Genomic DNA, 14,930 nt, shown 5'->3' on the forward strand with positions numbered 1-14,930 from the left:
ACTGCAGCGGGTACAGGCTCAGAGCCATCAAATGCTCCTCATACTGTATTCTATGTTCTAACACTACATTTGCCTTCCTTACCACCAACCCAACCTGCAAGTTAACCTTTAGGGAATCTTGCATAAGGACTCCCAAGTCCTTTTGCAACTCCAATTTTTTTTATTTTTCTCCCCGTTTAGAAAATAGTTTATGCCTTTATTCCTTCTACCAAAGTGCATGACCATACACTTCTCTACTCTATATTCTATCTGCCATTTCTTTGCCCATTTTCCCAATCTTTCCGTGATGTTCTGCAGACTTCCTGCTTCCCCAACTCTACCTGTCCCTTGACATATCTTTGTATCATCTGAAAAGTTGACTACAATCATATTGTTGACATATAGTATAATGTGAAAAGAAGCAGTTCCAATAAAGACCCCTGTAAAACACCACTTGTTACTGGTAGCCAACCAGAAAAGCTCCCCTTTATTCTCACTCTTTGCCTCTTGCCAGAAAGCCAACCTTCTATCCATGCTAATATCTATCCTATTGTCCCATGGGCTTATAGCTTGCTAAACATATGCATATGTGGCACCTTGTCAGAGGCCTTCTGAAAATCCAAATAAACGACATTCACTGACTCCCCTTTGTGTATCCTGCCTGTTATTTCCTCAAAGAATTCCAACAGATTTGCGAGGCAAGACTTTCCCTTAATGCAAACTGACTTTGGCCTATTTAATCATGAGCCTCCAAATACCCTGAAACCTTGTACTTAACAATCAGCTCCACCATCTTCCCAAGCACTGAAGCCAGGCTAACTGGCCCATAATTTTCTTTCTTCTGCCTCAATCCCTTCTTGAAGAGTGGAGTGACATTTGCAATTTTCTAGCACTCCAGAACCATTCTAGAATCTAGTGATTCTTGAAAGATCAGTACTAATTCCTCCACAATACCTTCAGCCACTTCTTTCAGAACCCTGGGGTCTACACCATTTGGTCTAGATGACTTGTCTAACTTCAGGCCTTTCAGTTTCCCAAGCACCTCCTCCTGAGTAGTAGCAGCTAAACTCACTTCTGACCCCTGACAATCTTGAATTGTTGGCATACTGCTAGTGTCTTCCATAGTGAAGACTGATGCATAATACAAGAGAAAATCTGCAGATGCTGGAATCCGAGCAACACACACAAAATGCTGGAGGAACTCAGCAGGCCAGGTAGCATCTATGGAAAGAAGTACAGTTAATATTATGGGGAGGACTGAAGAAAAAAGATGAGGAGTAAATTTAATAGGTAGGGGAGAGAGAAACCCAAGGTGATAGGTGAAACTGGGAGTGGGAGGGATGAAGTAAAGAGCTGGGAAGTTGATTGGTGAAAGAGATACAGGGCTGAAGGAGGAGTCCAATAGGAGGAACAGAAGGCCATGGAAGAAAGAAAAGGGGGAGGAACACCAGAGGGAGACAATGTTCTCACCAATATACATGAGTCAATCTATGTTGGGTCTCACCAATATACAGAAGTATATACTGTATATGGGTAAGACCCAACGTAGATTGGGAGACCGTTTTGCTGAGCATCTATGCTTCATCTGCCAGAAGAAGCAGGATCTCCCAGTGGCCACCCATTTTAATTACACTTCCCGCACCCATTCTGATATGTCAATCTATGGCCTCCTCTACTGTCGCGATGAGGCATTACTCAGGTTGGAGGAACACCACCTTATTTTCGGTCTGGATAGCCTCCAACCTGATGGCATGAACATCAATTTCTTGGACTTCTGGTAATGGCCCATTCTCCTTCACCATTCCCCATCCCCTTTTCCCTCTCTCACCTTATCTCTTTGCCTGCCCATCACCTCCCTCTACTGCTCCTCCCCCCTTTTCTTTCTTCCATGGTCTTCTGTTCCCTCCTATTGGACTCCTTCTCCAGCCCTGTATCTCTTTCACCAATCAACTTCCCAGCTCTTTAACTTCATCCTTCCCCCTCCCAGTCTCACCTATCACCTTGTGCTTCTCTCTCCCCTCCCCCAACTTTTCAATCTACTCCCCATCTTATTTTCTCCAGTCCTGTCGAAGGATTTCGGCCCGAAACGTTGACTGTAGTTTTTTCATAGATGCTGCCTGGCCTGCTGAGTTCCTCCAGCATCATGTATATGTTGCATAATACTGATTACGTTCATCTGCTGTCTTTTGACTCCCATTACTATCTCTCCAGCAGCATTTCCAGTGGTCCAATATTCATTTTCGCCTCTTTTACTCCTTTATTCTTGCTGTAAACCACAGTAACTCATACTCCAAATTGGTATTTGACAAATTTTACAATGTTTTGCAGGGGATCTGTTGGGACATCAGCTTAGTAACCTGCATGTTTAATGCATCTTTTTGCTAATATTGATTTTGCGTGTTTGAACAGGGGCTAGAGAAGGTAACGTGGAAGATCAGGGAAAGGTACAGTTAACTGTGTAGGAGAAATAGGTTGTGCTCATGCTGATTCCTGACATGATTGAAAAGAAATTGTAAAACAGAAATTCAGTGAAAGCTGAAAGCAGCAATGACAAGGCAAGATTTGTCTGGTCACAGGCTTTACCTATTCTTTCATCTGCAAAAGTTGAACAAGTTAGGTCTTTATTCTTTGGAGTGTAGAAGGTTGAGGGAGGACTTGATAGAGGTATTTAAAATTATGAGGGGGGTAGATAGAGTTGATGTGGATAGGCTTTTTCCATTGAGAGTAGGGAAGATTCAAACAAGAGGACATGAGTTGAGAGTTAGGGGGCAAAAGTTTAAGGGTAACACAAGGGGAAATTTCTTTACTCAGAGAGTGGTAGCTGTGTGGAACGAGCTTCCAGTAGAAGTGGTAGAGGCAGGTTCGGTATTGTCATTTAAAGTAAAATTGGATAGGTATATGGACAGGAAAGGAATGGAGGGTTATGGGCTGTGTGCGGGCCAGTGGGACTAGGTGAGAGTAAGCGTTCAGCACGGACTAGAAGGGCCAAGATGGCCTGTTTTCGTGCTGTAATTGTTTTATGTTTATAAATGGATGTTCTCTCCATTGGAGCCTTATAACCTGAGTCACGCATGTATTTGTAGCTGTAAGTTGTCTGGGAATGGAATACAGGTACCTCAGTCACATACACATCTGTAGCTGTAGTTTGTCTGTGAATGGTATACACATAACTCAGGCATGAACATGCTTGTAACTATAGTTTATCTGAAAATGCAATACAGGTACCTCAGTAACACACACGTTTGTAGCTGTAGTTTATCTGGCAATGGAATACAGTTACCACAGTTACACACACATTTGTAGCTGTGGGTTGTCTGGGAATGAAATACAGGTACCTCGGAAACACACACATGTATAGCTGTTGCTTGGGAATGGAATACAGGTACCACAGTCACACACACGTTTGTAGCTGTAGTTTGTCTGCAAATGGAATACAAGTACCTCAGTCATGCACACATTTGTAGCTGTAGTTTGTCTGGGAATTGTATACAGGTACCACAGTCAGGCCCACATTTGTAGCTGTAGTTTGTCTGGGAGTGGAATACAGCTCTCTCTGTCACATATATTTTTGTAGCTGTAGCTTGTCTGGGAATTATATACAGGTACCTCAGTCATGTACACGTTTACAGCTCTAGTTTATCTGTGAATTGTATGCAGGTATCTCAGTCACACACACGTGTGTAGCTATAGGTTGTCTGGGAATGGAATAGTTACCTCAGTCACACACACATTTGTAGCTGTTGTTTGTCTAGGAATTGAATACTGGTAGCACAGTCACGCACACGCTTATAGCTGTAGGTTATCTGGGAATGGAATACACGTACCTCAGTCACACACACATGTTTGTAGCTGTAGTTTGTCTGGGAATGGAATACAGGTACCTGAATTAATGCTGCTTTAGTCAGATTGAATACATGTAACAAAATATGCTTGCTCATTGAATCGGTTCACGAACTGGGGCAGGAAATATGCCCCTGATGATGGGGAGTTCAGGGCAGGGTCATGGGCCGGTCTCTAGGAGTAGGGAAACTAGGCCTGAAATGAGGGGCAATTTCTTCATCCAGGGGAGTAGTAAAGCTGTGCAATTCTTCACCAGTGAAAGAATTTGAAGTAAAATCATGAAGAATAAATAAGGAGGAGTTAAAGTTTGTGCTTGGATTGAAGAACACAGGGAGAATGTTAGAAGGGGCACTGAATCTAAGATGATCATGTTGAATGGCAGTGAGATAATGAAATGGTTTGTCTGTCCAGGAGGTGGATATCTACAATGTGAAGACCGAGGATCTGTCCTTCTCTTCCACGTTCCGCCTTCAGGTTCAGAGAAATGAATATGTCCACGCTCTGGTGACATATTTTAACATTGAATTTACGAAGTGTCACAAGAAGACTGGATTTTCAACAGGTAACTGTCACCACATATTGATTCTTTAATTAACGTACTCAACAACAGGCAAAGGCTTTAAATCGTATGTTTGTATTTCATATTGGGTTAAAGTAATTAAGTCTTAATGGAATATAACCCAAGATAATTTAGAAATATTCCTTCTTAGTTTTGCTACACAGGAAAATTGCACTCATGGATTCACTTTGCTCTGAGAATGTATCTTGATGAGATATAAGAGCATAAGTTATAGGAGCAGAATTAGGCCATTTGGACCATCGTGTCTGCTCCACCATTTCATCATGGCTGCTCCACTTTCCCTCTCAGCCACAATCTCCTGTCCTCTGCCTGTGTCTGTTCATGCCCTGACTAATCAAGAATCTAACAACCTTTGCCTTAAATATACCCAGTGACTTGGCCTCCACAGCCACCTGTGGCAACAAATTCCACCAATTCACCACTCTCTGTCTAAAGAAATCCTATTCATCTCATTTCAAAATGGACACCTCTCTATTCTGAGGTTGCGTCCTCTGGTCTTGCATTCCCCCACCGTAGAAAACACGTTCTTCACATCCACTCTATCAAGGCCTTTCAATATTTGATAGGTTTCAATGCGGTCCCTCCTTATTCTTCTGAATTCCAGTGAGTACAAGCCCAGAACCATCAAATGCTCGTCATATGATTAGCCTTTCAATCCTAGAATCATTTTTGCGAACCTTCATTGAACCCTTTCCGGTGTCAGCACATCCTGTCTTAAATAAGTGGCCAAAAACTGCTCACAATACTCCAAGTGAGGCCTCACCAGTTCTTTATAAAGCCTCAACATTACATCCCTGTTTTTATATTCTAGCCTTCTTGAAAGGAATGCTAACATTGCATTTGGATTCCTCTCCAGACTCAACCTGCAAATTAAACTTCAGGGAATCCTGCACGAGTATTCTGAAGTCCCTTTGCACCTCAGAATGTTCTCTCTATTTCGAAAATAGTCTACATTTTTATTTCCTCTACCAAATTCCATGACCATAGACTTCCCGACACCATATTCCATCTGCCACTTTTCCCATTCCCCTAATCTGTCTAAGTCCTTCTGTAGGCTCTCTATTTCCTCAAAACTATCTGCCTCTCTACCTAACTTCTTATTGTCTGCAAACTTGTCCACAAGGTTATCAATTCCACCATCCAAATCAAAGATATGTAACATAAAACGAATCGGTCCCAACACCAACCCTTGCACAGCACCACTAGTCAACTAGAAAAGGCTCCCTTTATTCCCACCCTTTGCCTCCTGCCAATCAGCCAATACTCTATTAATGCTAGTATCTTTCCTATAATACCATGGACTCTTAAATTTGTAAAGAACCTCATGTATGTCACCTTGTCAAAAGCCTTCTGGAAATCCAAGTACACAACATCAACCAATTCTCCTTTTGTCTATCTTTGTTATTTCTTCAAAGAATTTCAACAGATTAGTCAGGAAAGATTTTCCCTTAAGGATACCATGTTGACTATGATCTATTTAATCATGTGCCTCTAAGTACCCCAAAGCCAAATACTTAATAATTAAGTCCTCTCCAGCAAAATTTTCTTGGAGTTGGATGTCAACTCTGTTTTACACTTTATATATCTGAGAAAACTCTTGGTATCCTCTTTAATATACAGGAATTGGCTAGCCTCCATTTGTAGTCCATCTTTTCCTTCTTTATGATTTTTTTAGTTGCCTTTTGTCAGGGTTTAAAAGCTTCCCAATCTTCTAATGCCCCACTAATTTTGGTTCTATTATATACCCTCTTGTTGGCTTTCATGTTGGCTTTAACTTCTCTTGTCAGAAACTGTTGCATCATTCTGCATTTAGAATATTACTTCTTCCTTGGGATGTATTTATCCTGTGCCTTCTGAATTGCTCCCAGAAATTCCAGCCATTGCTGCTCTGCCATCATCCCTACGAGTATTCCCTTCCAATCAGTTTTGGCCAGCTTCTTTCTCATGCCTCTGTAATTCTGTTTACTTCATTGTAGTACTAATATATCTGACTTTAGCTTTTCCTGAAATTGCAGGGTGAAATTTATCATATTACGATTACATGCCCATAAAGCTCTTTAATCAGTTCTGGTTCATTGTGACTAGTGGTGTGCCACTGGGAATGGTGCTGGATCCTTTGTTGTTTGTCATCTATATCAACTATCAGGATAATAATCTGGTTAACTGGATGGGCAAATTTGTGTATGACTCCATGTCTGGGGATGTAGTGGACAGTAAGGAAGGTGATCATGACTTGCAGAAGGATCTGCATCAGCTGGAAAAATGGGCTGAAAAATAGCAGATAGAATTTAATGCAGACAAGTGCAAGGTTTTTGCTTCAGTAGGCCCAACCAGGACTTACACAGTAAATGGTAGGGCACTGAGGAGAGTGGTAGAACAAAGGTATCTGGGAATATATAAAGTGGCGTCACAGGTAGATAGGGTCATAAAGAAAGCTTTTTGACATATCAGAATCAGGTTTATTATCGCCAGCATGTGTCATGAAATTTGTCAACTTAGCAGCAGCAGTTCAATGCAATACATAATATAGAAGAAGAAAAAATAATAATAAATGAATAAATTACAGCAGACAGTACATATATTGAACAGATTAAAAATTGTGCAAAAACAGAAATAATATAAGTATATTAAAAAAGTGAGGTAGTGTCCAAGGGTTCAATGTCCATTTAGGAACTGGATAGCAGAGGGGAAGAAGCTGTTCCTGAATCACTGAGTATGTTTCTTCAGGCTTCTGTACCTCCTATCAGATGGTAATAGTGAGAAAACAGCATGCCCTGAGTGCTGGAGGTCCTTAATAATGGAAGCTGCCTTTCTGAGACACCGTTCCTTGAAGATGTCCTGGGTACTTTATAGGCTAGTACCCAAGATGGAGCCAACTAATTTTGCAACCCTCTGCAGCTTCTTTTGGTCCTGTGCAGTAACTCCCCCCCCCCCCCCACACCAGACAGTGATGCAGCCTGTCAGAATGCTCTCCAAGGTACATCTGTAGAAGTTTTTGAGTGTATTTGTTGACATACCAAATCTCTTCAAAACCCTAATGAAGTATAGCCATTGTCTTGCCTTCTTTATAACTGCATCAATATGTTGGGACCAGGTTAGATCCTCAGAGATCTTGACACCAGTAACTTGAAACTGCTCACTCTCTCCATTTCTGATCTTTCTATGAGGATTGGTATGTGTTCCTTCATCTTACCCTTCCTGAAGTCCACAATCAGCTCTTCTGTCTTACTGACATTGAGTGCCAGATTGTTGCTGAGACACCACTTCACTAGTTGGCATATCTCACTCCTATACACCTTCTTGTCACCATCTGAGATTCTACCAACAATGGTTATATCATCAGCAAATTTATAGATGGTATTTGAGCTATGCCTAACCTCACAGTCATGGGTATGTATAGAATAGAGCAGTGCGCTAAGCACAAACCCCTGAAATGCACCAATGTTGATTGTCAGCGAGGAGGAGATGTCATTAACCTGTTGTGGTGATAAGAAAATTGCAGTAGGTCCAGGTCCTTGCTGAGGCAAGAGTTCAGTCTAGTCAAGGCCAACCTCTCAAAGCATTTCAATACTGTAGATGTGAGTGCTACTGGGTAATAGTCATTAAGGTAGCTCACACTATTCTTCTTAGGCACTGGTATAATTGTTGCATTTTTGAAGCAAGTGGGAATTTTCACCTGTAGCAGTGAGAGATTGAAAATGTCCTTGAATTCTCCCGCCTGTTGGTTGGCACAGGTTTTCAGAGCCTTGCCAGGTACTCCATCAGGGCCCTCCACCTTGCGAAGGTTCACCCTCTTTAAAGACACCCTTACATCGGCCTCTGAGACAGAGATCACAGGGTCACTGGGCGCAGCAGGTATCTTCATAGCTGTAGTTATATTCTCCCTTTCAAAGCGGGCATAGAAGGCATTGAGTTCATTTGGTAGTGAGGTATCACTGCCATTCATGCTTTTGGGTTTTGCTTTGTAGGATGTAATGTTTTGCAAACCCTGCCAGAGTTAGAACCATAGAACATTACAGCACAGAAACAGACCTTCTGGCCCTTCTTGGCTGTGCCGAACTATTTTTCTGCCTAGTCCCACCGACCTGCACCTGGGCTATATCCCTCCAACCCTTCTCATCCATATACCTGTCCAAGTTTTTCTTAAATGTCAAAAGTGAGCCCGCATTCACCACTTCATCTGGCAGCTCATTCCACACTCCCACCACTCTGCGTGAAGAAGCCCCCCCAATGTTCCCTTTAAACTTTTCCTCCTTCACCCTTAACCCATGACCTCTTGTTTTTTCCTCCCCTGGCCTCAGTGGAAAAAGCCTGCTTGCATTCACTCTATCTATACCCATCATAATTTTATGCACCTCTATCAAATCACCCCTCATTCTCCTACGCTCCAGGGAATAAAGTCCTAACCTATTCAACCTTTCTCTGTAACTCAGTTTCTCAAGTCCCAGCATTATCCTTGTAAACTTTCTCTTTATTCTTTCAACCTTATTAATATCGTTCCTGTAATTAGGTGACCAAAGCTGCACACAATACTCCAAATTCAGTCTCACCAATGTCTTACACAACCTCACCATTACATTACAACTCATACACTCAATACTTTGATTTATAAAGGCCAATGTACCAAAAGCTCTCTTTACAACCCTATCTACGTGATGTCACTTTTAGGAAATTATGTATCTGTACTCCCAGATCACTCTGTTCTACTACACTCCTCAGTATCCTACCATTTACCTTGTATGTTCTACCTTGGTTTGACCTTCCAACGTGCAATACCTCACACTTGTCTGCATTAAGCTCCATCTGCCATTTTTCAGCCCATTTCTCCAACTGGTCCAAATCCCTCTGCAAGCTTTGAAAACCTTCCTTACTGTCCACTACACCTCCAATCTTTGTATCATCAGCAAATTTGCTGATCCAATTTGCCACATTATCATCCAGATCATTGATATAGATGACAAATAACAATGGACCCAGCACTGGTCTCTGTGGCACACCACTAGTCACAGGCCTCCACTTAGAGTAGCAATCTTCCACTACCACTCTCTGGCTTCTTCCATTGAGCCAATGTCTAATCCATTTTACTACCTCACCATATATACTAGTGACTGAATCTTCCTAACTAACCTCCCGTGCGGGACCTTGTCAAAGGCCTTACTGAAGACCATGTAGACAACATCCACCGCCTTCCCTTCATCCACTTTCCTGGTAACTTCCTCAAAAAACTCTAATAGATTGGTTAAACATGACCTACCACGCACAAAGCCATGCTGACTTTTTCTAATAAGACCCTCTCTATCCAAATACGTGTAGATCTTATCTCTTAGTATTCCTTCCAATAATTTATCTACTACCGATGTCAATCTTACCGGCCTACAATTTCCCGGCTTACTTTTTGAGCCTTTTTTAAACAACGGAACTACATGAGCCATCCTCCAATCCTTCGGCACCTGACCAGTGGATATCAACATCTTAAATATTTCTGTCAGGGCCCCTGCAATTTCAACACTAGTCTCCTTCAAGATCCAAGGGAATACCCTGTCAGGTCCTGGGGATTTATCTACTCTGATTTGCCTCAAGACAGCAACCACTTCCTCCTCTTTAATCTGTATAAGTTCCATGACCTCCTTACTTGTTTGCCTTATTTCCATAGACTCCATTCCAGTTTCCTTAGTAAATACAGATGCAAAAAACCCATTTAGTATCTCCCCATTTCTTTTGGTTCCTTACACAGCCGACCATTCTGACCTTCAAAAGAAGACCAATTTTATCCCTTACTATCCTTTTGCTCTTCACATACCTGTAGAAGCTCTTAGGATTATCCTTCACCCTGACTGCCAAAGCAACCTCATGTCTTCTTTTAGCCCTCCTGATTTCTTTCTTAAGTATTTTCTTACTCTTTTTGTATTCCTCAAGCATCTTATTTCCTCCCTGTTGCCTATACATGTTATACATCTCTCTCTTCTTCATTATTAGAGAGTTCCAATATCCCTAGAGAACCAAGGTTCCTTATTCTTATTCATTTTGCCTTTAACCCTGACAGGAACATACAAGCTCTGCACTCTCAAAATTTCTCCTTTGAAGGCCTCCCACTTACCAATCACATCCTTGCCAGAGAACAACCTGTCCAAATCTACGCTTTTTAAATCCTTTCTCATTCCTTCAAATTTGGCCTTTTTCCAGTTTAGAACCAACCCGAGGACCAGATCTATCTTTATCCATGATCAAGTTGAAACTAATGACATTATGATCACTGGAACCAAAGTGTTCCCCTACACACACTTCCGTCACCTGCCCTAACTCATTTCCTAATGGGAGATCTAATATTGCATCTTCCCTAGTTGGTCCATCTATATACTGATTTAGAAAACTTTCCTGAACACATTTTACAAACTCTAACCCATCTAGACTTTTAACAGTATGGGCGTCCCAATCAATGTGTGGAAAATTAAAATCCCCTACAATCACAACTTTCTGTCTCCTGAAGTTGTCTGTTATCTCTCTGCAGATTTGCTCCTCCAATTCTCACTGACTATTGGGTGGTCTATAATACAACCCTATTAATGTGGTCATACCTTTCCTGTTTCTCAGCTCCACCTATATGGCCTCAGTAGACAAGCCATCTAATCTGCCCTCCCGAAGCATTGCTGTAATATTTTCCCTGACTAGCAAAGCCACCCCCCTCCCCTACCCTTCATCCCTCTGCCTCTATCACATCTGAAACATCGGAACCCTGGAACATTGAGCTGCCAGTCCTGCCCCTCCTGTATCCAAGTTTCAGTAATGGCTATGACGTTATAATTCCGTGTGTCAGTCTAAGCCCTCAGCTTATCTGCCTTTCCCACAATACTCCTCGCATTGAAATATACACACCTCAGAAGATTATTACCACCACACACAACCTTACTATTTGTGACTACATGGATTACTAACATCATTTATTTTTACACCCGTTCCACTATCTACTCTGGCACTCTGGTTCCCATCCCCCAGTTGTCATGCATCTAATGTTGCCTCCAACCTCATCTGAAATTGGCTCTTCACGTTTGAATTAGCCCTCTGCAAATCATACCTGGTTTTCTGGTACAGGCCTGGGTCACCAGACTTGAATACTTCAGCAGATGATGTACCTCCTGGTTCATCCACGGCTTTTGGTTTGGGAATGTACAGCAAATCTTTGTAGGCACACACTTCCATACAGGTTTTACTGAAGTCGGTAACAACTGCAGCATACTCATCCAGGTTTGAAGATGAATCCCTGAATACAGTCCAGTTCACCGATTGAAAGCAGTCCTGTAGGTGCTCCTGTGCTTCCCTTGTCCATACCTTCTTGGTCCTCACTACTGGTGTTGCAGTCTTCAGTCTCTGCCTATACTCAGGGAGTAGAAGTAGAGCTAGGTGATCAGACTTCGTGAAGTGAGGGCATGGAATAGCATGGTAGGCATACTTGATGGTGGTGTAGCAATGGTCCTGTGTGTTGTTTCCTTTGTTATTGCAAGTGATCTGTTGATGGTAGTTGCTTAGTGATTTTTTTCATACTAGTCTGGTTAAAATCTCCCAAAATGATGGTGAAGGTGTTAGGATGCGCTGTTTTGTGCTTGTTCAGAACATCTAAAGCCTGATTAACATCAGCCTGAGCTGAAATATATACTGCTACCAAAATGATCCCAGAGAACTCCCATGGCAGGTTAAAAGGACAGCACTTAACTGCTAGATATTCCAGGTCTGGTGAGCAGAATTAGGACATCACTGATATATTTGTGCACCAAGAGTTGATCATGAGGCATACTCCTCCACCTCTGCTTTTGAGAGACTCCATAGATCAATCCCGACAGTGTATAGTAAACCTGTCTGAATTGCTGCATCTGGTACGGAAGAGATTAACCAGGATTCCATGAAACAAAGTCAAGTCAAGACACGTTTATTGTCATTTTGACCATAGCTGCTGGTACAGTACATAGTAAAAATGAGATGACGTTTTTACAGGACCATGGTGTTACATGACACAGTACAAAAACTAGACTGAACTACGTAAAAAAGACAACACAGAAAAGAAAACTACACTAGACTACAGACCTACCCAGGACTGCATAAAGTGCACAAAACAGTGCAGGGATTACAATAAATAATAAACAGGACAATAGGGCAGTAAGGTGTCAGTCCAGGCTCTGGGTATTGAGGAGTCTGATAGCTTGGGGGAAGAAACTGTTACATAGTCTGGTCGTGACAGCCCGAATGCTTCGGTGCCTTTTCCCAGACGGTAGGAGGGAGAAGAGTTTGTATTAGGGGTGCGTGGGATCCTTCATAATGCTGTTTGCTTTGCGGATGCAGCGTGTAGTGTAAATGTCCGTGATGGCGGGAAGAGAGACCCCAACGATCTTCTCAGCTAACCTCACTATCCGCTGCAGGATCTTGTGATCTGAGATGATGCAATTTCCAAACCAGGCAGTGATGCAGCTGCTCAGGATGCTCTCAATACAACCCCTGTAGAATGTGATGGGGATGGGGGGGGTGGGAGATGGACTTTCCTCAGCCTTTGCAGAAAGTAGAGACGCTGCTGGGCTTTCTTTGCTATGGAGCTGGTGTTGAGGGACCAGGTGAGATTCTCCACCAGGTGAACACCAAGCAATTTGGTGCTCTTAACAATCTCTACCAAGGAGCTATCGATGTTCAGCGGGGAGTGGTCGCTCTGTGCCCTCCTGAAGTCTTTTGTTTTGTTCACATTCAGAGACAGGTTGTTGGCTCTGCACCAGTCCGTTAGCAGCTGCACCTCCTCTCTGTAAGCTGATTCGTTGTTCTTGCTGATGAGACCCACCATGGCCGTGTCATCGGTGAACTTGATGATGTGATTGGAGCTGTGTGTTGCAGCACAGTCGTGGGTCAGCAGAGTGAACACCAGTGGACTGAGCACGTAACCCTGGGGGACCCCCATGCTCAGTGTGATGGTGTTGGAGATGCTGCTCCCAATCCGGACTGACTGAGGTCTCCCAGTCAGGAAGTCTAGGATCCAGTTGCAGAGGGAGGTGTTCAAGCCCAGTAGGCTCAGCTTTCCAATCAGTTTCTGAGGGATGATTGTGTTGAATGCTGAACTGAAATCTATGAACAGCATTCGAACGTATGTGTCTTTTTTATCCAGGTGGGTTAGGGCCAGGTGGAGAGTGATGGCAATGGCATCGTCCATTGAGCGGTTGGGACGGTTCGCAAACTGCAGGGGGTCCAGTGAGGGGAGCAGCAGGGTTTGATACGCCTCATGACAAGCCTCTCGAAACACTTCATGATGATGGATGTGAGTGCAACGGAACGGTAGTCATTGAGGCAGGACACTGAAGACTTCTTCGGCATGGGGACGATGGTGACGGCCTTAAAGCACGTTGGAATGGTGGCGCTGCTCAGGGGGATGTTGAAGATGGCAGTGAGAACATACCAGGAATGTTGTCTGGTCCAGCAGCCTTCTGTGTGTTGACCCTGCACAGGGTTTTTCTCACATCAGCCACGGTGAGACACAGCACCTGGTCATTTGTAGGAGGAGTGGACTTCCTCGCCACCATGTCATTTTCCGCCTTAAAACAGGCGTAGAAGTTAATCAGTGCATCTGGGAGGGAGGCATCACCCACACAGTCATGAGAAGTTTTCCTGTAATTGGTAATGTTCTGGATGCCTTTCCACATACGCCGCATGTCGCCGCTGTCCTGGAAGTGGCTGTGGATTAGCTGGGCATGTGCACGCTTTGCCCGTCTGATGGCTCAGTACAGTTTGGCCCTTGTTGTTAAAGCTGCCTTGTCACCTGCTCTGAAGGCGGAGTCGTGGGACCTCCGCAGCACTCGCACCTCTGCTGTCAACCATGACTTCTGGTTAGCGCGTATATAGTGATGGTCTTGGACAGAGTAACATCATCAATGCACTTGCTGATGTAGTTGGTCACTGATGCTGTGTACTCCTCTAAGTTGGTAGAGTCGCCATCGGTTGCAGCCTCCCTGAACATGTGCCAGTCAGTGTTCTCAAAGCAGTCTTGAAGAGCAGAGATGGCTCCTGCTGGCCAGGTTTTCACCTGCTTCAGAACTGGTCTGGAGCATCTAACAAGTGGTCTGTATGCTGGGATTAGCATAACAGAGATGTGGTCTGACAGTCCTAATGTCCCTCTGATTCAGCACCTTAGCTGTGAGATCTTCGATTTTATTCAACAGAGACTTCACATTTGCCAGCAAGATAGTCAACAGAACATAGAATAGTACAGCACATTACAGGCCCTTTGGCCCACGATGTTGTGCCGACCCTCAAACCCTGCCTCCCATATAACCCCCCCCCAACCTTAAATTCCTCCATATACCTGTCTAGTAGTCTCTTAAATTTCACTAGTGTATCTGCCTCCACCACTGACTCAGGCAGTGCATTTCACGCACCAACCACTCTCTGAGTGAAAAACCTTCCTCTAATATCTCCCTTGAACTTCCCTCCCCTTACCTTAAAGCCATGTCCTTTTGTATTGAGCTGTGGTGCCCTGGGGAAGAGGCGCTGGCTGTCCACTCTGTCT

General features: G+C 43.4%; 1 protein-coding gene across 1 annotated transcript in view; it reads left to right on the forward strand.

The window, feature by feature from the left end:
• LOC132397861 (protein arginine N-methyltransferase 1-like) overlaps nt 1-14,930 on the forward strand; it is a 150,821-nt gene that overhangs the window by 95,389 nt on the left and 40,502 nt on the right. Inside the window, exon 8 of the mRNA XM_059976616.1 lies at nt 4,231-4,381. Coding sequence (XP_059832599.1) covers nt 4,231-4,381 — 151 coding nt within the window. The remainder of the gene's footprint in view (nt 1-4,230; nt 4,382-14,930) is intronic.

The sequence above is a fragment of the Hypanus sabinus genome, chromosome 8 (assembly GCF_030144855.1).
Source record: "Hypanus sabinus isolate sHypSab1 chromosome 8, sHypSab1.hap1, whole genome shotgun sequence".
NCBI lineage: Eukaryota > Metazoa > Chordata > Chondrichthyes > Myliobatiformes > Dasyatidae > Hypanus > Hypanus sabinus.